A 23,320-nucleotide genomic window follows, 5' to 3' on the forward strand; every position below is an offset into this window, starting at 1 on the left:
CGCCACGGTGCATTGTGGGAAGGAGGCGGCAGCGTCCCGGGCGGGCGGGAGGTGCACCAGCGGCGGCGGCGGCGGTAAATCCTCCCGGCCGCTCACAGCACTGTGGAGCCGAGTCCCCAGGCCGGCCTCGGACCGCGCGCCCCTCCTGCCCCTCGCGGCTTCTCGCGCGCCCGCCCCTCCCCCCCCCGCGCCGGCCTTGCGGAGCCGGCCGGCCGGCCTGGCTCCCCTCCCCGGCCCCGACGGGCGGGCGGGCTGCCCTGAGGAGGCGGGGAGGGGAGGACTGGGCCGGCCGGCGGGCGGGCGACGATGCCGAACTTCTGCGCGGCCCCCAACTGCACGCGGAAGAGCACGCAGTCGGACCTGGCCTTCTTCAGGTTTCCGCGGGACCCGGCCAGGTACGCGCGGCGCGGAGCCGGCACTTGGGCCCACCTGCACGGTGCGCGCTGCCGGCTGCGGGGTCCGGGCTGAGGGGCGTGGGGAGAGCCTTGCGCTGTCGTCGGCCCCAGCCTCGGACCGCGGCGAGCGGACGCGTCTTTGGAGCACGTGCGGCGGCCGGGGATCGGGCCGGAGGCCGCTGGAGGTGGGCTGTCGCCCAGTTTGATTGCTGTGTGACCTCAGGTGTTTCTTTTTCCTCTTTGGGCTTTGGTTTTCTTAGCTGTCAAAGAGGGACTAGGACTCTGGTCGTGGTCGTTGGGGCCCTTCTTTCTCTTTGCCACCCCCTGCCCCAAGACAGTGCCTGTCACTGACTGTCCGGAGTCTGGCAGCCTCCTTTGATCTCGAGTCAGGCCGCGAGCAGTTCCTTCGTGGGACTTGTCATTGCTCAAAGTTCAAATTCAGGCTTTGACCGTTATTCATTATCTCCTTTGGTTATTGTGAGGACCGCAGGGAATACACGAGCGAGCGTGAGAATTGGTATTTGAAAGCCCTTCGTTGAGGTAATCCCAAACTGGATTTGTATTTAGGGCGTAGTAGAGTAAGGATTGTGTGAAAGGCTCTCTTGTTCAGTCGTTTAAAAAAAGTAGTGCATCCTACTGTGTGTCGGGTACTTATATTAAGTGCTGAGAACTTAGCGGTGAATGGAACTGTCATTGCTTATAGAAAGTGCATAAACTCATTCAGGAGAGCAGATGTATACTACTCCTTATCCAACAAATACTTAAGGCCTGCTATATGCTAGGAACTGCTGTGAACTCAGGTGGATAAAATGAGCAAATGAAAATCCGTACCCCAAAGGAGATTATACTCTAGCAGAGGTTGGGGAGATAGACAAATAAATATATACAGTATTGTGTCAAATGGCAGTGAATACCATAGAGAAAAATAAAGCAAAGGTCGAAGGGGATCAGGAGAGGCACAATTGCTTTTTTAAATAGCATAGAGGGCCACATTAAGGAGGTGAACTTAAGGTAAGAGATCCAGCCATGCTATCTTGGAGAACATTCAGGACTCTGGAAACAGTGCAAAGGCAAGGAATGCTTACTGATGGGACTAAAAAGGAGGGACATATTGCATGGGAAATCATAGTCCATGGAAAACATTCTCGTATTTATTCGGAGTGAGATTTATGAATTAGAGCAGAAAGATTCCTAATTTAACAGGATGACTGAATGCTTCTTAAACTGAAAAGAAGCAAAGATGAGAAACCAGGAAGATCAAGTAAAAGCTCTTTCAGTAATCCGTATTAGTAAAAGTGGAGGTGGTAAATTGTTGCGTTAAGATAAGATTTGAAAGTGAATCCCTAACATTTGCTAATGGCGTGGATGTCAGTCCTGAGAGAAAAAGGGAGTCATGGATAATTCCTTAGATGTTTAAACAGAGCATTTACTGAGATGTGAAAGACTTGAAAAGTAGCTTTGGTGGAGGGATGTTAAAAATTTGATTTGAGACATGTGAAACTTGAGATTACTGATACTCAAAAATAGATATCTGTCTTGATAGTATATACAGAAATAAGCTTTTTAAAAAAGGTAAGTGGCTAATAGTTAAACGATTTAAATATAAAAACTATAACTATTAAAAGTCTTAGAAGAAAATAGACAAATCATCATGGGATTTGGCAGAGTCTTTGATATGAAACAACATGCAATAAAAGGTAAAACGCATAAATTTGAAAACCAAAGTTAAACTTTGTGTATCAAAAAACATTACCAAAAAATGGAATAAAAGATATTTGCAAATAAAACAACTGAGACCCTGGCCTTGTATCCAAAATATTTGAAGAACTTTTACAGTTCAGCAACAAAAAGACAACTCAGAAAAGGAGTAAAGGACTTGAATAGGTAATTCTCCAAAGAAGAGATACAGTACAAATGGTTAGCAAGCATAAAAGTTAAACATATGCTTTAGTAGGAAATTCAAATCAAAGCCACAGTGGTTAACTGTTAAGAGTAAAATTACCATATCACCCACCAATTCCAATCCTAGAAATATATACAAAAGAATTGCAAACTGGTACTCAAATAAAAACCAATATACACTGTACGTTCTCAGTAGCACAACTCACAATAGTCAAAAGACAGAAACAAACATCTGTCAATATATGATTGGATAAACAAAATGTATGTGGATACAATGGAATATTATTTGATAGTAAAAAGGATGCAGTACTAATTTATTCTACAAAATGAGTGAACTTGATACATGCTAAACAAAAGAAGTCAGATACACAAGATCATATATTGTATGATTCTTATTTACAGTATATTTCATATTCAGAATAGATCAGTCCCTAGAGAAAAAGATTGGTGGTTGCCAGGGGCTGGAGGAAGGAGGGAGTGTGGAACAACTGATTAGTGGATACAGGTCATTTCTGTCCATATGCAGTTGAACATTCTTTTTATTATACTTAGGGAGGTATGGTCTCTTGGAATTTACATCTCAAATGTGAAAGTTTGTAGATGTAGTTAATCTCCCTTGAAATGCTAGGATTTCCTCAATAGCAGTGGCTTTGAAACTTTTTTTTTTTTTTTGGTGGGGGTCATTGTTCCCTTTGAGAATTTTAAGAGCCCTTATTAAAACATCTTTATTGAGATATAATTCATGTACCGTAAAATTCACACATTTAAAGTGTATGATTCAGTGGTTTTTTTGGTGTGTTGCATTCTTTAAGTTTTAATGAAGTATATATAACAAAGTTGGTCATTTTAACTATTTGCAGTATTTATTTTTGTCATTCTAGAGATTAAACTCAGCTGTCTGCATACTAGGCAGCATGCTCTACCACTGAGTTATACCCCAGCCCCATTTCAACCATTTTTTTTTTCATTTCAACCATTTTTAAGTGTACAATTCAGTGACATTAGTTATATTGATAGCATTTTCCCCCCATCATCACTATTTTCAAAACTTCCATTATGCCAAGCAAAAACTCTAACCATGAAGCAATAATTTCCCATTCCCCTGCCGATAGTCTTTGGTAAACTCTAATTTACTTTCAGTCTCTATGAGTTAATTTGCCTGTTTTCAGGCATCATCTTAGTGCATGCTGTTGGTTTCAGAAATCTGTTTTTCAGCTTATTATGGTAATATGGGCAATAATGTTCTATGTGCAAGGCCTTCAAAGATTAAGAATTTAAAAATAAATTTAATGGTAGCAAGATGGGAAATTATTTATAGTAAAAGTTTTTATATTTAGTATTTGGATTTTGAAACAAATGTTTATAATTAAAATGTACAACTGTGCAAAAAATTATGGAAAACTAGGAATCATTATTGAGTTATAATACTTCTTGGTTGAATAAGAAATGCTGCATAGTTGTGTGATTTGACCTTAGGTTTGAAATCAGTATGTTGGGATTTTAGAGTAAAGGGAGTAGTAAAGTGTCATTGTGGGAAGGGAGGCAGTGTTATGATACAAGAGAATGTTGTTAGGTAATTACGAATATGTTTTCAACTTTGTGACACTTTTTATTCATGACAGAATTTTTATTCTTAGAAGCTTAGAATGAAGGAAAGATCTAGTTGTGACCTTTAGCAAATTAGTTAACATTTCTGCTCGTTGGAGGTACATGTGCACAAGAGGGATAATAGTAATACTCACCTTTGGAAAGGACTTAGAATAGTATCTGACTTATAATAAGTAGTTAGTAAGCATTATTATTATTTGTTTTTCTGTAAATCTTTAAGTACCAAGAGGATATGGACTCTTTTTTTGTACTGGGGATAGAACTCAGACCTTGTGTTTGCCAAGCAGGCACTTACGCTGCTGAACTAAACTCCCAGCCCAGATACGGACTTTTTATCTTGTTCAGATATAAATATTTTGTGTGCATTACATTGTGTAGACACATTCCATATTATTCATTGGAGCTTGCAATCTAGTTAGTGTATATCATTGCAAATAATAAAGCATGTTCATAATAAGGCAAATGAGTGCAACCTTCGTGCTTCTGCAAGAAACTCTAATTTATAGAACTTCTACCTGCAAATTTTCTGCAATATTTCATTTGCTTAAGTTGAAATACTGAATGGAATTTTATGCTGTTGGCCTTATGAGTTGTTCAGCTTTTCACTTGTAGTGCTTATGGTTGACTCCTCTCTGGCGTTAGGATGTCCCAGGGCTTGGAAGACCTAGGTTTAAATTGTAGTTTTGCTGCTGGTTTTGGACATGACTTTGAGCAAACTATTTGCTATGTCTTTAATGAAGAGTTTATATTAAGTGATTTTTCAGGTCTCTTCTGTCATTTTGTTATTAAGCAACTTCTCCAAATTATATTCTAGGAGAGAACAAAGGCAAATCCATATGTATTTGCCTTAAAACCAAATGCTAAAATTTAAATGTTAAGCTTATATTCCATAATTATATTTTGGGTTTTCTTATAGATGCCAGAAGTGGGTGGAGAACTGTAGGAGAGCAGACTTAGAAGATAAAACACCTGATCAACTAAATAAACATTATCGATTGTGTGCCAAACACTTTGAGACCTCTATGATCTGTAGAACTGTAAGTAATAGAAGAGTTTGGATTCTCTCTTACTCTGTTTAATTGGGAATGTAATGTATATATTTATTAATTGAAAACTGTTTCCCGCCACTTTGAAATGAAGATAAATCATCCAATATCTATTTTGTTATTAAAATACTGAATTTTTTCTTTTACCACTACCCCCATTCCTGATGCTTTATTCCTACTCACGAGCCGTAACTACATTTAAACTTATAGAAAATTCTAAATGAATATAACGGTGTATGTTTAAGATAATTTTGAAGCAATTTCTCTAGAGGTTTTTTATGAGTGACGTCTTTCTTCATCTAGGAATGATGCTTTTTGCTTTCATGTTTTAGTATGTGCTCTTAGAACCAACACTCAGTTTTTATGTGCTAAATGCAAAAATAAACAAGTACAGGTAATGTGAAAAAACATTTCTATCGGTAATTTGCGGTTTCATGACCAGACCTTTCCTTTTCTGGGCCCCAGTTTCTAATGAACAAATTATATTAGATAAATTCTGAGATCTTAAAATTTTTAACTGCCTGGAATTGTGTTATTGCTGTAATTCATAAAAGGAAAAAATAGGGCAGATTTAATTGAAATGAAGCAAAAATGAAACATTAATAACTAGTAAGGAGCAAAGTTTTGTTAAACAAATACTACTCAGATAATGGGATAGACATAAACTTGATTTGAAGATACGCTATCTATTGTTATGCAGCAATTTATTTTGATATTTTTTTCAGATACATTTTGCAGAGGCATCAGAACACTAAAGAATGATTGGGTTATTTTATTTCTCAAAATTAATTGAAGCAGATACTTGTGAAGTCATTTGGGAGGTGAGCCAATTCCGGTTCAACGAATATTTGAGGGATATTTTTGCCTTGCTTTGGTAAGAGTGTAGCAATGATCAACCAAAATAAGAGATTTCATATGTTTAAAAGGCAAACTGCTTTTATGCTCTTGACCTTAAGTAAAAATATCCCAAATTATTATTCTGAATAAGCCATATACACTTTTGCATTTTTACTTCAGTAAGAATAGTTTTTTAATTGGATACTTCCAACCAAATTAGTGTGAAAAATTTGAAATTTTATATTGTTTAATCAGAGGATGGAACAGAAAGAAGAGCTAGTGGTTTTTTAAATTTCCAAATGATTCTTCAGTCTCACATAAATTAGCACATATATGAAAAAATATATACAAGATTAAATTTCAAAAGAAGATTAGATATTAAAAGCTGAATTATCTGATCTCTAGATCCAGTATTTAATAAAGTTTTTGGCTTAATAAAGCCAAACTAATAAGTTTGGCATTTAAAATCTTATTAGTTAACATTCATTATTAGTTTGGCCAAAGCCAAATATTTTGTCTCTGATGCTAGAATAAAATGAGTACCTTAAATCAGCAAGTTAAAGATTAAATCTTGATCCTGAGTTAAATTATTCATATGAAAGTTGGATGTAACCTTTTTGGTGCATAGGCTTAAGATCAAAAACATGTTTTTCATTCTATATTTTTTGATCTTTGCTTAATTAGCCTACAATAGCAAATTAGAATTTTAAAGTGCGTTAAAATGGCTTATCCCTCTCCTTGCTTAATAATTGCTAAGATACGAAGAGTTAACTGTGTGTTTGTATATTTTTGTTTAGTTTTGAGACTTTGGCTCACTGGGAAAGAGTAGAAGCTTAGAGTGTCATGGGTTTTGCTTCCCTCAGTAAATGTGTCTCCTAACCAAGTCCTGATTCAAACTCTGTGGTAGTCTCAAGATCACTAGCCCGGCATTAGAAACTGAGTGTTACTGAGAAAGATTTTAGCTGGGGATGGTGGTGCATACCTATAAGCCCAGCATTCTAAGAGACTGGGGCAGGAGGATGACAAGTTCAGGCACAGCCTGAGGAACTTTGTAACGTAGCAAGACTCTGTCTCAAAATGTTGAAGCAGAGGGCAGAGTTAGAGTTTTGCTCAGTGCCAAGGCCTGGGGTTTAATCCCCAGTGACTAGAAGAAGAAGAAAAAGAAATCAAATTTCCTTTGTGTTTTTTGATGCATACAATTAAACTAGAAAGTACTTTGAATAGAAATTCTTCCCTAGTTAGCAACTCCTTGGATAAAACTCAAGATAGTTCTTTCTTTTTAGTTATGTTTTCCCTTCAATTTCCCTGTTTCCCTTCTGGGTGAAAAAAGTTAGGAAGAGATGCTATTTTCGTTTGGCATATACTTTGAGCATGCTTTAACAGTTAGCTTTGAAACAGTCACTACTCTTAAGATAGCTATTTTTTTTTTAAGCAGGGTTTTACTATGTAGTTCACTTTGGCTTTGTACTCACTTTGTAGCCTAGGCTAGCCTTGAACTCACAGCATTCTTCTGCCTCAGCCTCCCAATTGATAGAATTTTTTTTTTAAATGATTTTTTTTTTTTTTAAATCTTCATTTTGTCTTTTTTTTTTTTTTTTTTTTTTTTTGAGTACCAGGGATCAAACTCATGACCTTGCACTTGCCAGGCAGGTGCTTATGCCACTGAGCTAAATCCCCAGCTCCCAATTGATAGAATTACAGGTATGGGCTACCACACCTGGCAAGATAGCTTTTTAAAATGAAAGTGTGTTTTGCTTTTTCACTGCAACTTCAAGAAGTCAGTCCCTGTTTCTTTGGACTAGATGGAGGAATATAATAGCAGTTGATCATCTGTTATTCACTTAAACGTCTTGTAATACTCTCTGAGCTGGCTATGAAAGACTGGTAAAATCTGCTAGATATTGATCCAGCTTCTAGCTAGGTTGGATTAGATTAACAGGAAGTAAGGTAGAGAATGATCATCTTTAATGATAAGATCATTAAAACTATGGGAAATTTAAAAATACCCGGATTAGTGTTGTCAAATCAGTCTACTGTGTTCTTTTCTTTTTTAACATAACATAAAAATGTAACTAGGTACATCACTTGTGGTAGGAAATGATTTCAAGTGATACACAAATCAGTTTTTATTCTAGCAGTTTTGTAATGTGTTAAAAATATAACCAGCTCATCAAAGATATTATCCTTTAGTTTTTATTGTGTAAGAAATGATAATTAAAACAGTGAACAAATTATGTTAAAGTACAGATGCTGGTATAACTGAAAGGGCAAGCATGGTAATTATTAGTATGTAAATAATTTCACTTTGGGAAATGTTGATTTAGTCAATATGTACGTCTCATTTAGAAGAGGAAACTGGAGTCCAAAAAGGAAAACCAATTGACCTCATGTCTATTAGTGAGATGTTGGTAGAGTCTGGACAGTTCCTATGTCTCTTTTGTTCAGTGCAGTGTTACTACTGTTGAGCCTTAATGTTTCTCAGTAACAAAAGTGGAGTGAACAGGTAAGGAGGAGGGTAGCACTGTTACAGAATATATAAGAGCATAGGTTATTTGGGTGAGTTGTGTATCCTATAGATTTGAGCTTATGGAAGGATGGAATAGATTAAATTCCTGGGAGGCTGAATTAGAAATATATATGCAAAATTCAAAATATATATACTTACCGATCAGTTCAGTTTATTAATTTATAGCATTAAGACTGCCAGCAAGGCAAATGCAAAAACAGAAAGACTTTGGATTTCATGCAGCTCGAAAAAAAAAAACAAAAAAACAGAAAGACTGACCTAAATTGATATCTGTATAATTTAGAGCTACAATTGAAGAAATATTAGAAAAATTATTAATGTAGAATTTTCTTTTCTGAAAGATCATCTGGAAAATTAACACATTTTTCTTTTTCAGAGTCCTTATAGGACCGTTCTTCGAGATAATGCAATACCAACAATATTTGATCTTACCAGTCATTTGAACAATCCACATAGTAGACACAGAAAACGAATAAAAGAATTGGTATGTCTGTACTTTAAAACTTCTCACTTTTGCATAATATTGTGAAGTTAAGTATTGGTGCATTTATGTTAAAAATTGATCCAAGTACTTCTCTATATCGAAAGTAACATAATGGGGAATGAATGCTGTGATTGTTAAGTAACCTGGGTATGAAATGATTAGCCTATTTTATTATTACTTAAGTTAAAATGTCTCCTTCAGATTTAGCAAGTTAAAACTCACTGTTTGGGCCAAAGCATGCTGTTCATTACAGGCCATCAGCTCATTGCCTTCTTGGGATTGGGTATGAGTAAAGGAAAGGCTACCTTTGCTTCATAAGTAAGGAAAATACAGCTGAGGTACGGTTCCATAATTCACAAGGAGATAAAGAAAAGCATCGAAGTTGATATGGATGGTTTCAGAGATAGGGATTTTGTCACTGTTAAATATCAACAAGATTTACTTTTTTTGAGATGTGGGAAACCTGGAATTGAACTCAGGCAGGTGCTGTGCTGCTGAGCTATATCCCCAGCCTTGACAAGATTTAGAAAAAGGTTTAAAATCTTTAAATATGGTATAATTTATACATGTTTTTATATACCTTTGATATCTTTGAGTTCTGATGTTAAAAATCTATTTTTTATTGACCTTAGAAGGGAACAAAATTAAATTACTCAGCATGGCTTTTGTTCTCATTACCACTGGCAACATCCTTATATTGTACTGTTTTTCCTTTATCATCCACTATTACCATTCACATTCCTTCTCTACCTACTGGTATATACACACTAGTGTGTTTGATATATGTCAAATTAGTCTACTTACTGTGTTCTTTTCTTTTTTAACATAACATTTATTTAACTTTCTATGTTTACTTTTTATATTTAGATCTTTGATCCATTTGGACTTTGAAAGTATGATATCCAATAGGAATTAAACCTTTTCTCTTTATAGAAAACTTTTCCAACATGGTTGGGTTAGTTAGCTTCCCATGGTTGTTACTAATACTTGAGATAAATCCCTTAAAAAATACAATTTTGGCTTGTCATTTCAGAGGTTTCAGTTTGTGGTCATTTGTTTGAGCTTGTATTGAGGCAGTGCATCATGGTGGGAAGCACATAGTTGAGAGAGCTGCTCACTTCATTAACGTATCTACTTCAAAAGCATGCCCTCAATAACATAAATATCCAAACGATAATAGTGGTATGTTAATTAGTTCATCCCCTCTTGCATTAGTATAAAATGTTGCTTCTGTTATATATTGAGTTTAATGCAAGGCTGTTTCTGGGTCTGTTTCATGCAGTTATTTCTCTGTTTACTTCTGTACCACCCTGTTTTTACTGCTGTGGCTTTGTAACCTAACCTTACTTTCAAACAGTGATTGTTCAACTTTTCTTTATCAAACCGTTCTTAACTTTTATTCCTCCATATTAATTTGAGAATCCTATTAGTCAAGATATCCTAGAAATGCAAAATTTTCAGTATAATGCTTTGAACAGACATTTTTGTTAGTCTCATCCATTAATTTAAAAACTCAGCTGGACATTTAGCTCCACGGTATAAATGCCTGCCTGGCAAGTGCAAGATCATGAGTTTGATCCCTAGTACAAAACAAAACAATAAAATAGCAGTGAAATAATGGTAATCACTGACAAAACTAAATACTGGTTCTTCATAGAGGTTATTAATACTTTTAACAACAAAAAAAACTAGAAAAAAAAGGGTTTTTTCCCCTGATGTTAGTGTTGGTACTGCATTTCAAATACACTCCTCCTTTCTGGTGAAAGGCCTTAGATTATTTTTCATTGTCCTGTTCTTTTTCAACAACCACATTCTCCTCTGTTTCACCCTTACAATCCATAGCTCCACTGGAGCCTTCCTTCTGGCTAAATGTTTCAAATCATTCTGCTAGGTCTCCACTCTTAATATCCAACATAGATCTGGGCAAAAGCCTTCAAATAGTAACCATGCCACTGTCCCAACAGTAGACTACATTGAAATTTTTCTGTCACCCAGGTAATATCTACACACAAGAAAAATGCAGACCAACTTAGTGCCAAAGTACAACATATACCACCTGGGATCCAGCACCCAATGCATTTCTTCTCAGTATAAGCCTCCTGTGCTTCATCTCAACTAGCATTTCCATCAGTACTTTGATTTTCCAGGCTCTGACCAGCGACTTCCGTAGTTTGTAATATATGGGGGCTGTCTCTTTGCCGATCTCTCAGAATCTTTCTAAATTAATTCCCAAGGTTCTTAAGCCACATGGCCCAGCAATGGAACAGCTGTACCACTCTTGGAACCAATTTTATTGTAGCTAAGGGTATATAAGGGAAAAGATGTGATACAAGACCTATAAATTATAGGATTATTTTATAATACTCACCCAAAGAGTCAAATACAGAAGAATGCAGTAATGTACTAGCGACCCAAAGAATCTAGCCAAGATCCTGAATCCCAAAGCAATGTCCTGCGTAAGTTCAGCTGAAGATCTAGAGCCCATGGCAATGTCCTGACAAGTCCAACTGGAGGCCTGGAGCCCACAACAATGTCTCATGAAAGTCTGTATCAAGGATCGGCACTGAGAAGACCAGTGATAGAAGCTAGAAAGTCCTGCTGGAGTCAGGAAGCAGTGCTCAAAGTAAGGGTTAGAACTCCTCCAAAGAAAGACACAGCCATCCTCAGCAACAGTGAGGGCCCAAGCTCCTCTGATGATAAGAACAACAGAGTTCATATAAGAAAGGCAATATGACAAGCTTCTCCAGAACAACCAACAACACACCATCTTCCCCTCCAGTTCTCTCTCTCTTTCTTTCTCTCTTTTTTTTTTTGCTGTTGGCAGCAGTGCTCAAGTGGGCCATCCACACCCAGAACCAGGCTGACTCAACTTCAGCTGAGTGTTACAAGTTAACCATTAGTTAATCCACTACAGTGAATGTGTACTTTATTCTTTTGATTACTTTGTTAAGTATATTAAGGTTCTTATTGGTATAAAGCATAAATTCTGGTTGAGGTTGTTTCCAACAATTTTTGATGAACTTTTTTTTTTTTTGTCTTTTTCCTTTTTATCGGTACCATAGATCGAACTCAACGACCGCCTGCTTGCAAGGCAGGTGCTTATGCCGCTGAGCTAAATCCCCAGCCCCTTGATGAACTTTTAAAATTATTAATCCTAATAGTCTGTTGAATTTTCTGTACAACTGATTTTGTCATCTACAAATAAAATTGTCTTATTGTGATTCTTTTTAGCTTTTTCTGTAGCCTGTTTAGTTACTGTTCCTTGGGTTGTGTTAAATAGCTCCAGTGATGTTACATTGCTTTTCCTCTTTACATATGATGTTTGTTTATCAAATTTAGGGAATTCTCTTCTAGCCCTGTATTCAAGATTTTTATTGGATCTTATTGAACTCATCAAATGCTTGTTTTGAACCTATCAAGCAGAACAATTCAGTTTTTTCATTCTTTAGTGAGTAACATTGATGGATTTTCTGATGTCAGACCATCTTTGAATTCTTCTGATGAAATCTAATCAATTATAAAAAGTTAGTTTTATATAACATTAGATTTGATTGTTCAATATTTGGGATTTTGCATTTTCTGGTATGTGCTTACCTAAATCTAGTTTTGATACCACAATTGTACTGACATCACATCATAACTGAGTTGGATACCACTTCCAATTTTTTTGTTGTTGTTCCCTTAATTGTTCTAGAAAAGTTTCCATAATGCAGATCTGCTCTTGAAAGTTAACTAGAGTTAGGACTAGGTAAATCGTCAGAGATTTGGAATGTTGATTTTGATGTTATTCTAATTCCTTGGATTTCTCTTGTTTCCAAGAGTTTATGCTTATCATCTCAGACTTTTGAGATGAAATTAGTCCAAATTATTTTAAGTCTTTTCAAAGAGGCGATAATTTTGTCCATGATTGCTATCCTTGTAAGCAGTTTTACTGATTTCTTCTTGATTTGGAGGATTTAATTTTTTTCTAGTATCTGAAATGGTTATCTTAAATATTTGTGTTGGATTGAACCCAGGGCTTTTATATTGAGCTACACTCTTCAGCCTGCTTCCCTTTTTTGAGTCAGGCTCTTACTGAATCACTGAGTTAGCCAGGTTGGGCTCAAACTTGGCAGTTATCCTGCTCCAGGCTCCCAAGAATGCACCTTCACAGTAGGTTCAGCTCATGTTTATGTGTATTTCTACCTCTCTTAGTAATGCAGTAGTTTCACTCTCTAGCTGTTTGTTCTTTCAGTCCAGTCCTCTAATAAAATTTCTCTGTGGTATTTTGCACCTGTTACTTTCTTTGTAAATTGTCCAACTGTTTATACTACACATTTTTAGGATCAAGTCAAACAGAGCCATTGGTTAGTGCCTTGTGTTTAGAGTGACATCATAGTTGCTGTGTAACTAACTCATTGACAATATCTACTCTGCCTTTGGTTTTGTTGTAGAAAGTTTCCATCTCTGGCTTCCATTTTGTCAAAGTTTCCCTATCAGTATTTCCATCATGGTGCAATGTTGACAACAGTACCAGTTTATTTTTCTTTGCTATGTGTGAGGCCAATGTAAATCTTTCTGAAATCCAAAGATTGATCCTACTTACAGTTCCTAGACTGGTCAACTTGTGCTGTATTAGCAAATGTAACATCAATTGGAAATGGTGAACCAATTGTCAAATGTCACATTCTGATTAGTTTGAGAGATGGGAAAAAGCAAATCTGTGCACAATATCATTTGGTTTATTACTGTATGAATAAGGACCTGATGACTGAGACGACCTGATGGCTGAAATAAATGTCTAAATTGAAAGCATAACATTTACAAGGGCATACATTTTTATGCAGTATTTTGACCCAACACTTTCCATAAGTCTTTTCCATTCCCGTGATTACCATGAAAAATCACTATGAAGTATAGCAGACCTATGAATGCTTTTAGCTGAGTCAAGTGAGGTGTCATAATAAATACATTTCTGAACACGGCTATTGGTGAATATGGAACATTTTACTTGTATCTCAGCTTTTGCTTATTTCACAGCATCTTGTAGCAATTTGTCTGTTGCAATTTTTGTTTAATGTTTTCTTTTTTTTTTTTACAACAAGAATAGAATTTATTGGTATTTCAGCCATATTGACAAATAATTTTTCAGGATGCTTTATCAAATATGATTTTAAAAACTTTTATTACTACATATTTTCAGTACATAATGATTATACTCATAGGAAATTAATGTGTGTATATACACATCTAAACTCTTTTTACTTCCCTTTTCCTTCACCATCAGATATTTAAGCTTGTGTGTCTGATTTATTTCACTTATCATTCTGGTTTTCAAATGTCTTTTGCGCCATCTAAAGCTTTACTATAGTTTTATAGACTTACTCTATTTCCTTCCTTTCTTTTATTTTAAAGGGAATAAAACCAAGCAAAATAAAAAAGAATAAAGCATTCAAAACAAAAGTCTGTTGCAATTTCCAACATTGAATGGCAGTGCTGGTGTTCTGTCCAGTACATTTCATTCCTACCATGACTCTCACTGTAATTTCAGATCTGGTTCTAACATTGGATTATTTCATTTGGTTGCATGACCATTTCACATTTTGACTAGTCAAATAAGTATTCACATTGCTATTTTCTTCATGATCTGAATCAAGGAGTTCTGCATTTCCTGTGTCTGTATCCGTTGGTTCTTGCTCCATTTTACTGGCATAGGAACTTTGTCTCACATGGCCAACATCAAAGTTGTCACCCTATCATCATCCTTTCATACACTCTTCTTAATGAAAACATGTATTTTACAATAATAGATTACTTTTATCATCCATGCATGAGTAATCTGATGATTCACTTTTGACTACCTCCAAAATTTGCAAATCTGGTTTTTCACATGCCATTGTGCAGAATTGAGCTATTTCTACTAGAAAAATCAAAAGAATACCTCTTTTAAAACTAGTCAAAGAATGATGTGGGTGTATTATACCTTCTGTGATACTCAGGTAAATATACCCAAAAACTGTTTCATAATGTGGATATAAATCCTGGCTTGCCACTTTGCCTTTAGTTGTACCAAATGAATAAGTAGAAAGAGTGCTTCTTGTATCCCTCAGGAAAAGGTACAGAGACACATAGCTGGCCACTATTACTCTAAAATAAAAATCTATAGTAGAAACGTAAAAGGTGTGTCTGGCACCTTCTGTTATGCTTGGATGGCTAATATTTTGTGATATTCTTTTTTTTTTTTTTGTACTGGGATTCGAACTCACAACCTTACACTTCTAGACAGGCACTTGTGCCACTGAGCTAAACCCCCAGCTGTAGTATTCCTTTTATTTAATGTAGAATTAACTTTTGTTTTTAATTTCTAGACATGGATTTATTTTTTTTAAACCATTTTATATTTTCAAATGTTGCTAAGTGGTACATAGAAGGTACTCATAATGTATAAAATGTTCTTTCGTATTTTTTTGCATCTTTTAATCCTGGTGACAGTTTGATGTTATTCCTTCTGGTGGTCTGCTTTTCTCCATCAAAGTTTTTACAATTTTTTTCCTTATATTTGATATTTAAAATTCTGTATCTAAATAGAATTGCTTTTGTCCAACCTCTTGACCATTGTATATCTGAGGACTTAATCTTTTAATTTTTATTGTAATATTTTTTTTTTTTGCAGTGCTAGAAATCATGCTAAGGGCATGACATATGCTAGGCAAATGTTATAACCATGGGGCTATATTCCCAGCCCAGGTCTTAATAATATCTTTTAAATTCTGAGAAATCATCAGTTTTCATTTTTTCATGCATTTCTTCTATTATTTCTATTTTTCTAGGACTGTGTACAGATAGTTGCCAACATACAACAGTGCACCATATTAGCTCTCTTCTTAGTGATATGTACCAGGAATGAGGCATTTAGTCACTTCCTGTCCTATAGCTCTTCATTTCCCTCTACTCTGCCCATCAGGGGATCTCAGATAACTTCACAGCAGGCACTCATGCAATTTGCTGTCTTTGGAACTAGGTAGCCCACCAGATGAGGGAAGTACTAGCTTGATATTTTCTATTATTAGAGCTGTCCAGCAAGTACCCTGCTCTATTCAGCTGCTGGCACTGTTAGTCACCTACTACAGAGTAGGAATAGGGTAGGTAATGATCTAAGCATCACAGAGCATTGGAGGGAGATTAAGGACAGTTATAAAGTTCTTTCTTAGTCTAACCTTGTGTGTAGGTTATCAGTGCATACACTATGCTATGCATTCATTTCCATGCTGCCACTCTGTTGCCTTCTTCTTCCCAGGGATTTCTCACCATTTTGTGTTAATTTATGTGATTCAGAACCTCCTTCTTATGTAGTATCTACAAGATGATATTGGGATGCAAGATGATTTACATCCTCTTGAATTTGATCCCATATGTCATGGTGGGCTTCTATGCATTTTCTTATCCAATGAACACCTGTAACCCAAAGTTAGAATGATTTAGTTATAAAGTGTAATGGTTTAGTGTTTCCTGTCTAGGAAGAAAAGATTTTTATAAACTAGACATCATTAGCAAATTGCTATTCTGATTTTTCCATAATCTGTCTGACAGATGTATTCTGTATAAAGAATTTATGCTCTTGAAGAATAAAATTTAGTTCAAATTAGGCTTTTTATTTGTGAGCTTAAGATGATATATTAGAGATCTGTTTTCTTAAAAGTTTTTTTTCCCCCTTGTTGTTTAGAGTGAAGATGAAATCAGGACACTGAAACAGAAAAAAAGTAAGTGATAGTGTTAATGACTCAGCTTCTGAATGCCTTTTAAAAAGGCCTTGACCTGGTAAGGACAAATAAATATGTTTTATGTCCAAAAGCTACCATAAGAATGGATGTTAGAGTGTGGTTAGCTTTGTCCTGTGGTCCAGAATTAATCTCAGACTAAAGTCTTAATTTGGCTTGTGTTTTCTAAATGCTGTTGTGCCACACATTTTGTTATGTGCAGGCCTCAAACAGTTACTCCTCTCTTCTATGTGCTCTCAGTGTGGTAGGCATGGCAGACACACAGACTGTCCCAGTATAGAGAAGGAAGGGCAGCAATAGGGTATGCATTACATCTCTGTCAACCCAACTTGGGATACGTAAGACCTTGGTGAATGTTCAAGGAATAAAAGCTGTGGGGCACTTGGCATATTGGGCATAATGATCACAACAGCCTTTGTAGGTCCTGATCCTGAGCTGTGTCACTGAAGGATAAGGACTAGAAGTAGTTGTTGTTCTTCTTGTCAATTACTAATATTCCTCTTGTATCACCTCCTATTTTGCTGTCTTTATTATTAACATAACCTTTTACTGATGTTACATCATCCTTATTTATTAATTCATTTAATTATTTATAATAGCTCTTTTATAAAAACACTAACTCCTCTTTTATGATGAGGAGATATGAACTCAAGTGAAAAAGAAAGGAAAGGTATTCAATACAAAAGTGAAGTGGCATGAAACAGGGTGCCAAGTAGGGGAAACCATACTCATTTCTGATAATCAGAAATTTCAGGACTGTAAGCTGTTAGCAGTCAGAATAATTGAAGGGTTTGTAAGTACAGTGGTGCCTTGGTTTATGAACTCAGTTCTCTCCACAGTTTTGTTGCAAACTGAACTGGACAAGAACTGAATCAAACTTTCCTGTAAGGTTAACATAAAATATAAGCATTGAATTCAACTAAAAAACTCATCCAACTCAGTTTGCAACAGAATCATGGGAAGACTAAAGGTACCACTCTGACATGAATGTCAGGCCCATGTTATATAGGACACTGTATTAGAGTAAGAAGGGTCACACTGCAGCCATGAAGATCAGAACACAAGGAACTTGTAAATAGATGACCTATACATGGAAAGATACCCAAAACAAGAGGGACTGACTTTTCATTTTCTGTGGTTTGTCTTAAGTGGCATCTTTCTGAAAAAACAAAAATAGTAGAATTGGTACTTGTTGCTGGGGATTTAGTTCAGTGGCATAAGTACCTACTTGGCAAATGCAAGGTTATGAGTTCAATCGCTGGTACAAAAAAAGAAAAAAGAAAGAATTAGTACTTGTTAATTGGAAGTGGGTAAGTAATGGAGGACAAAGAAAAGATAGAAAGAAAGGGAGTAAGACTGGCAGGCAATGTCTAGGATGACCTCTTCCTTTCTGGCTTGGGAAAACATACCACTCTGTGGTATGTGATAAACATAAGTGCCAGGAGGAATTAAGGAGGGATAAGGAAGTGGTGTTCCCTGCTCGTGCTTAAAGTCTGGTGAAGTTCTAAAAAGCATGGGATCCCTGGATGTATAGCTTATATGGAGTGTAGTCAGACTAGACTTTGTTTTATAGTTGGACAAAACTGCTTTTTCTGTCTGCTGCTTCGCTGGACTATTTCTGTTAAGAGTAGTGTCCTGCTATGTCTTCCTTATCCATATCATTATCAGCTATAACATCTCTGTTCTGAATTTTTCGTCTCCCACCCCCAGTGTCTTACTTTCTCATTGCTGAGACACAATATCTAATACCCACAACTGGAAACTATAGCCTATAGTGTGTAGAGGTTTCAGTCTATAGTCAGCTGGCTTTAAGGCAGAGTGGCCTGGCGAAGACTTGCTTATGGCTTGGCAGTGAAGCAGAGCCAGATCAAGGGAAGAAGGACAGAGATACTCTTGTAGACCATGTCCCCAGTGACTCACTTTCTTGAGGCTTTATCTCTCAACGTTGCATTTGGCTATAAACTCACTAGTGAATTAGTCTGCTGATAAATATCATCCCCTATGGTCTAGGTATCTCCCTGAAAATCCCACCTATGAGCATGTGAGGCTTTGGGGGACATCTAGATATATATCACAAAACCCAATTAATACATATTGATTTGATGGCTCTTTCTAATTTTAGTTTTAAGGATTAGGTTTTAACTGTGGTTCTCTTAATTTGGATTCTTTTCCTGTAGCTACCACTGATCTGTATGACTGAGCAGGACATTAAACCTGTAGAGCCTTACTTTTTCATCCACATATGAAGGGTGTAGGCTAAAAGGTCTAATAATCCTAAACATTACATAAATCTATGTTACACTGGTTTGTATGGTTGTCTCATGTCCTGTATAAAAATGTGTAGACTTTGGAGCCAGACAGACTTAGATTTGATTTCACCTCTGTCCTTCTAATTGCATTTATGTACTTGGGTAAATTATTTACTGTCCTTGTCAAGTGGATTGATACTATATGCCTAAAAATGTCAAGCACAGTGTCCTCAGTAAATCTTCTCACTTTTGTTTTCTGAGAGTATGGGCCATCTGTCATTGCTTTGAATAATATGTAAAATGCCTTGTTACGATTATAAAAAAAATTTTCTTTATTTACATATGAAATTAAAATGTTTTATGGTATTTCCCACTGGTATCTTTATTTTAATCTCTGTGTCATACTCTGGTCCAGTAGATGCTCTGTGAATGTTAAATGAGTGTGGATTTTAAATATTTAGCAAATTGAAAAAGTAATTTTTTTGTTTTATACAATTGCTTACTAGTCTGTTTATAAAATTAACTCTTATGTTTTTCAGTTGATGAAACTTCTGAACAGGAACAAAAACATAAAGAAACAAACAATAGCAATGCTCAGAATTCCAGTGCAGAAGTGGTAGGCGATGAGCAGGATGAAGACATTTTACCTTTAACCCTTGAAGAGAAGGAAAACAAAGAATATTTAAAGTCTCTATTTGAAATTTTGATTCTTATGGGAAAACAAAACATACCTTTGGATGGGCATGAGACTGATGAAATTCCAGATGGCCTCTTTACACCCGATAACTTTCAAGCATTGCTAGAGTGCCGGATAAATTCTGGTGAAGAGGTCCTGAGAAAGCGCTTTGAGACCACAGCTGTTAACACATTGTTCTGTTCAAAAACACAGCAGAAACAGATGCTAGAGATCTGTGAGAGCTGTATTCGGGAAGAAACCCTCAGGGAAGTGAGAGACTCACACTTCTTTTCCATCATTACTGATGATGTGGTGGATATAGCAGGGGAAGAGCATTTACCTGTCTTAGTGAGGTTTGTCGATGAATCTCATAATCTGAGAGAAGAATTTGTGGGCTTCTTGCCTTATGAAGCTGATGCAGAAATTTTGGCTGTGAAATTTCACACTACAATAACTGAGAAGTGGGGACTAAATATGGAGTATTGTCGTGGCCAGGCTTATATTGTGTCCAGTGGATTTTCTTCTAAAATGAAAGTTGTTGCTTCTAGACTTTTGGAGAAATATCCCCAAGCTATCTACACACTCTGCTCTTCCTGTGCCTTAAACATGTGGTTGGCAAAATCTGTACCTGTGGTAGGGGTATCAGTTGCATTAGGAACAATTGAAGAAGTTTGTTCTTTTTTCCATCGATCGCCACAACTACTTTTAGAACTCGACAATGTGATTTCTGTTCTTTTTCAGAGCAGTGAAGAAAGGGGTAAAGAACTGAAGGAAATATGTCATTCTCAGTGGACAGGCAGGCACGATGCCTTTGAAGTTTTAGTGGACCTCCTGCAAGCACTTGTTTTATGTCTAGACGGTATAAATAGTGATACAAATATTAGATGGAATAACTGTATAGCTGGCCGAGCATTTGTACTCTGTAGTGCAGTGACAGATTTTGATTTTATTGTTACTATTGTTGTTCTTAAGAATGTCTTATCTTTTACAAGGGCCTTTGGGAAAAATCTCCAGGGACAAACTTCTGATGTCTTCTTTGCAGCCAGTAGCTTGACTGCTGTACTGCACTCACTCAATGAAGTGATGGAAAATATTGAAGTTTATCATGAGTTTTGGTTTGAGGAAGCCACAAATTTGGCAACCAAACTTGATATTCAAATGAAACTCCCTGGGAAATTTCGTAGGGCTCAGCAAGGTAATCTAGAATCTCAGTTAACCTCTGAGAGTTACTATAAAGAAACCCTGAGTGTCCCAACAGTGGAGCACATTATTCAGGAACTGAAAGATATATTCTCAGAACAGCATCTCAAAGCTCTTAAATGCTTATCTTTAGTGCCATCAGTCATGGGACAGCTCAAATTCAATACATCAGAGGAACATCATGCTGACATGTACAGAAGTGACTTACCCAATCCTGACACGCTCTCAGCTGAGCTTCATTGTTGGAGAATCAAATGGAAACACAGAGGGAAAGACATAGAGCTTCCATCTACCATTTATGAAGCTCTCCATTTGCCTGACATCAAGTTTTTTCCTAACGTGTATGCCTTGCTAAAAGTCCTGTGTATTCTTCCTGTGATGAAAGTTGAGAATGAGCGCTATGAAAATGGGCGAAAGCGTCTCAAAGCATACTTGAGGAACACTTTGACAGACCAAAGGTCAAGTAACTTGGCTTTGCTTAACATAAATTTTGATATAAAACATGATCTGGATTTAATGGTGGACACATATATCAAATTATATACAACTAAATCAGAGCTTCCTATAGATAATTCAGAAACTGTTGAAAATACCTAAGAAACTTATAAAGTAAGCTTTCTCTTATATTTGCTATTTGTTTGTAAAGAAAGCCACAAGGGATGTGTAAGCCACCTAATCACTGAGTATGTTTAGTCTCTAGGCCTGTCATTGAATATATTAGTCATTGATAATCTCCATATTTAAATGGCGCCTCTGAACTCATGATTCTGAGACCTGTCTGCTCTTCCAGAAGATAACCTTGCAAGTGCCATGCTTCACTTCGGCATGACCTCTGCTGGTGGCACTATGGAATTGTTTTAGTTAAGACGTTTTAGACAACACAGTTACTGTCACTGTGGATCCCTTTCAGGTATTGAGTTGTCAGTTTTTGAAAAAATGAATTTTGAGGTGATGTGGGAGAAAAGAATGCATTTTATAAAATGTTATGGTGAAGCCCATCATTGACTTGTGATTAGTAGCAGTTTTAAGTGTGTTATGAAAAATCTGTGATGGACAGTTAAAGGAATTACTAGAGAGAAGTTTATGAGCTCACCAGATTTCAGTGTAGATTTTGTCTTTATTAAATGAACTTAAGAGGTTACAGTTAAAGTTTGAATGAAAAAGCTTGCCATTTTATTCCACATCTGATTATTGCTGTTTACATTCCTTTGTTGAACCTACATCTTCATAAGCTTCTTAGCAGGTAAATTTGAACACTTCTGCTTCATGATCAAGATGGAATCAGAGGCCATCATACAGGCAACTGACTTGTCTGTTTTCTTATGTCTTTTTCCATGACTCTACTGCCTCGTCTTGATTTATAAGCAAAACCTGGAAAAGCTACAAAATGAATGTTTTGTGGTTTATCTAGAAATAATACAGAAAACATTGCTGTTATTTTTGGTGAAGAAAATTTTGTATAGTTTATTTCAATTAAATAAAATGTGAATTTTGTTTAAATTTCAAGTACATTTATTTTTGGTGGAGCCAAAACATTCTAGCAGTAAATTTTCTTAAGTTGTTATTTGGTAATAAGTTTTACAGTTTTCATAATTGAAGATAACTTTGTCTTTAATGGATTTTCAAGGGGTGTTTTTTTGTTTTGGTATGTGATTTACTAATTGAGGTATAGGAAAAGGCATTAAAATTATGAAATTACAAAATGCATGATTTGCTTAACTTTTTAAAAGTAATATATATACTGTACTATATGGCTCCTGATATAAATTGTCTAGGTTTATTGTTGTAGGTTAAAAATGTAAATGAATTAATTGCTGAGCTGCTACTAGATTGTTTTATGTTGGAGTGTCATTTGAACTTCAGAAAGCAGAGAGTACATTTGCTGCAGCCCTGAGTGTTAATGATGGCCCACAGTGTACTGCTCTGAGAGGAGAAGTCCAGGGAGTATGTCAGCTCAAAACACATTACCCATGGAGAGTTTTTTTTTTAAAAAGATAATGGAACCCTTTGTCCTTGGCAGAAACAACTGATCAAGTTCATGATGGCAGTATAACGGTAAATGGTACAGAGCTGATCAAGTAGTACTTTCATGCAGTTACTAGGACCACTTGAAAATACTGTGTCTATAACAGATTATTTAACCCCACTTGGTTTCAACTATGTAACCTACCTTAAAGTTGTGCTATAGGGGTTAGGTAATTTGTCATCAGTAAATTCTTGCTTCTTACAATAGAACCTCCAAACTTACTGGCTTAAAGAATCAGTTTTATCATTTCTCTCAGTTTTGTGGATTGGTTATTTAATTCTTGTTAGTCTCACCTGGGTTTTCTTCATTTGGCTGGCAGATTGACTGGGAGTGTGGGTAGCATGACTGGGCTACTTCACATGACCCTATATCTTGGGCTAGTGTCATGGTGATCCTAGAGCATTAAGAAATCAAAAATAATACCTTCAATACCCAGGCTTAAAAGCTTACCAGAACAGCAGGTTGCTTGGCTAACCTATGTTCAAGAGTTGAGGAAACAGACTCTATGATGAAAAAAATCTACAAAATAAGACCTTGTGTTCAGTCCACCACAATCGGACATCCAAAAACATTTATTCAGCTAGTATTAAGTCTTTAAGATACCCATTATTTG

General features: G+C 36.3%; 1 protein-coding gene across 2 annotated transcripts; it reads left to right on the forward strand.

Moving 5' to 3' along the window:
• The first annotated feature begins 225 nt into the window (after positions 1 to 225).
• Thap12 (THAP domain containing 12) lies at positions 226 to 22,187 on the forward strand. Of its 2 annotated transcripts, none has more exons than XM_003468549.5 (5): positions 226 to 395; positions 4,822 to 4,942; positions 8,692 to 8,799; positions 16,502 to 16,538; positions 19,345 to 22,187. In XM_003468549.5, exons 1-5 carry the CDS (start codon positions 307 to 309, stop codon positions 21,276 to 21,278), a joined length of 2,289 nt encoding a protein of 762 aa, XP_003468597.1. In that variant the 5' UTR covers positions 226 to 306; the 3' UTR covers positions 21,279 to 22,187. The 2 variants fall into 2 exon arrangements, with proteins under 2 accessions (XP_003468597.1, XP_013006654.1); XM_013151200.3 differs by lacking the exon at positions 226 to 395 and adding an exon at positions 5,677 to 5,772.
• Positions 22,188 to 23,320: the final 1,133 nt, after the last annotated feature.

Source organism: Cavia porcellus, unplaced genomic scaffold, assembly GCF_034190915.1.
Source record: "Cavia porcellus strain 051 isolate PalLab524CR breed Dunkin Hartley unplaced genomic scaffold, mCavPor4.1 scaffold_9, whole genome shotgun sequence".
Lineage (NCBI taxonomy): Eukaryota > Metazoa > Chordata > Mammalia > Rodentia > Caviidae > Cavia > Cavia porcellus.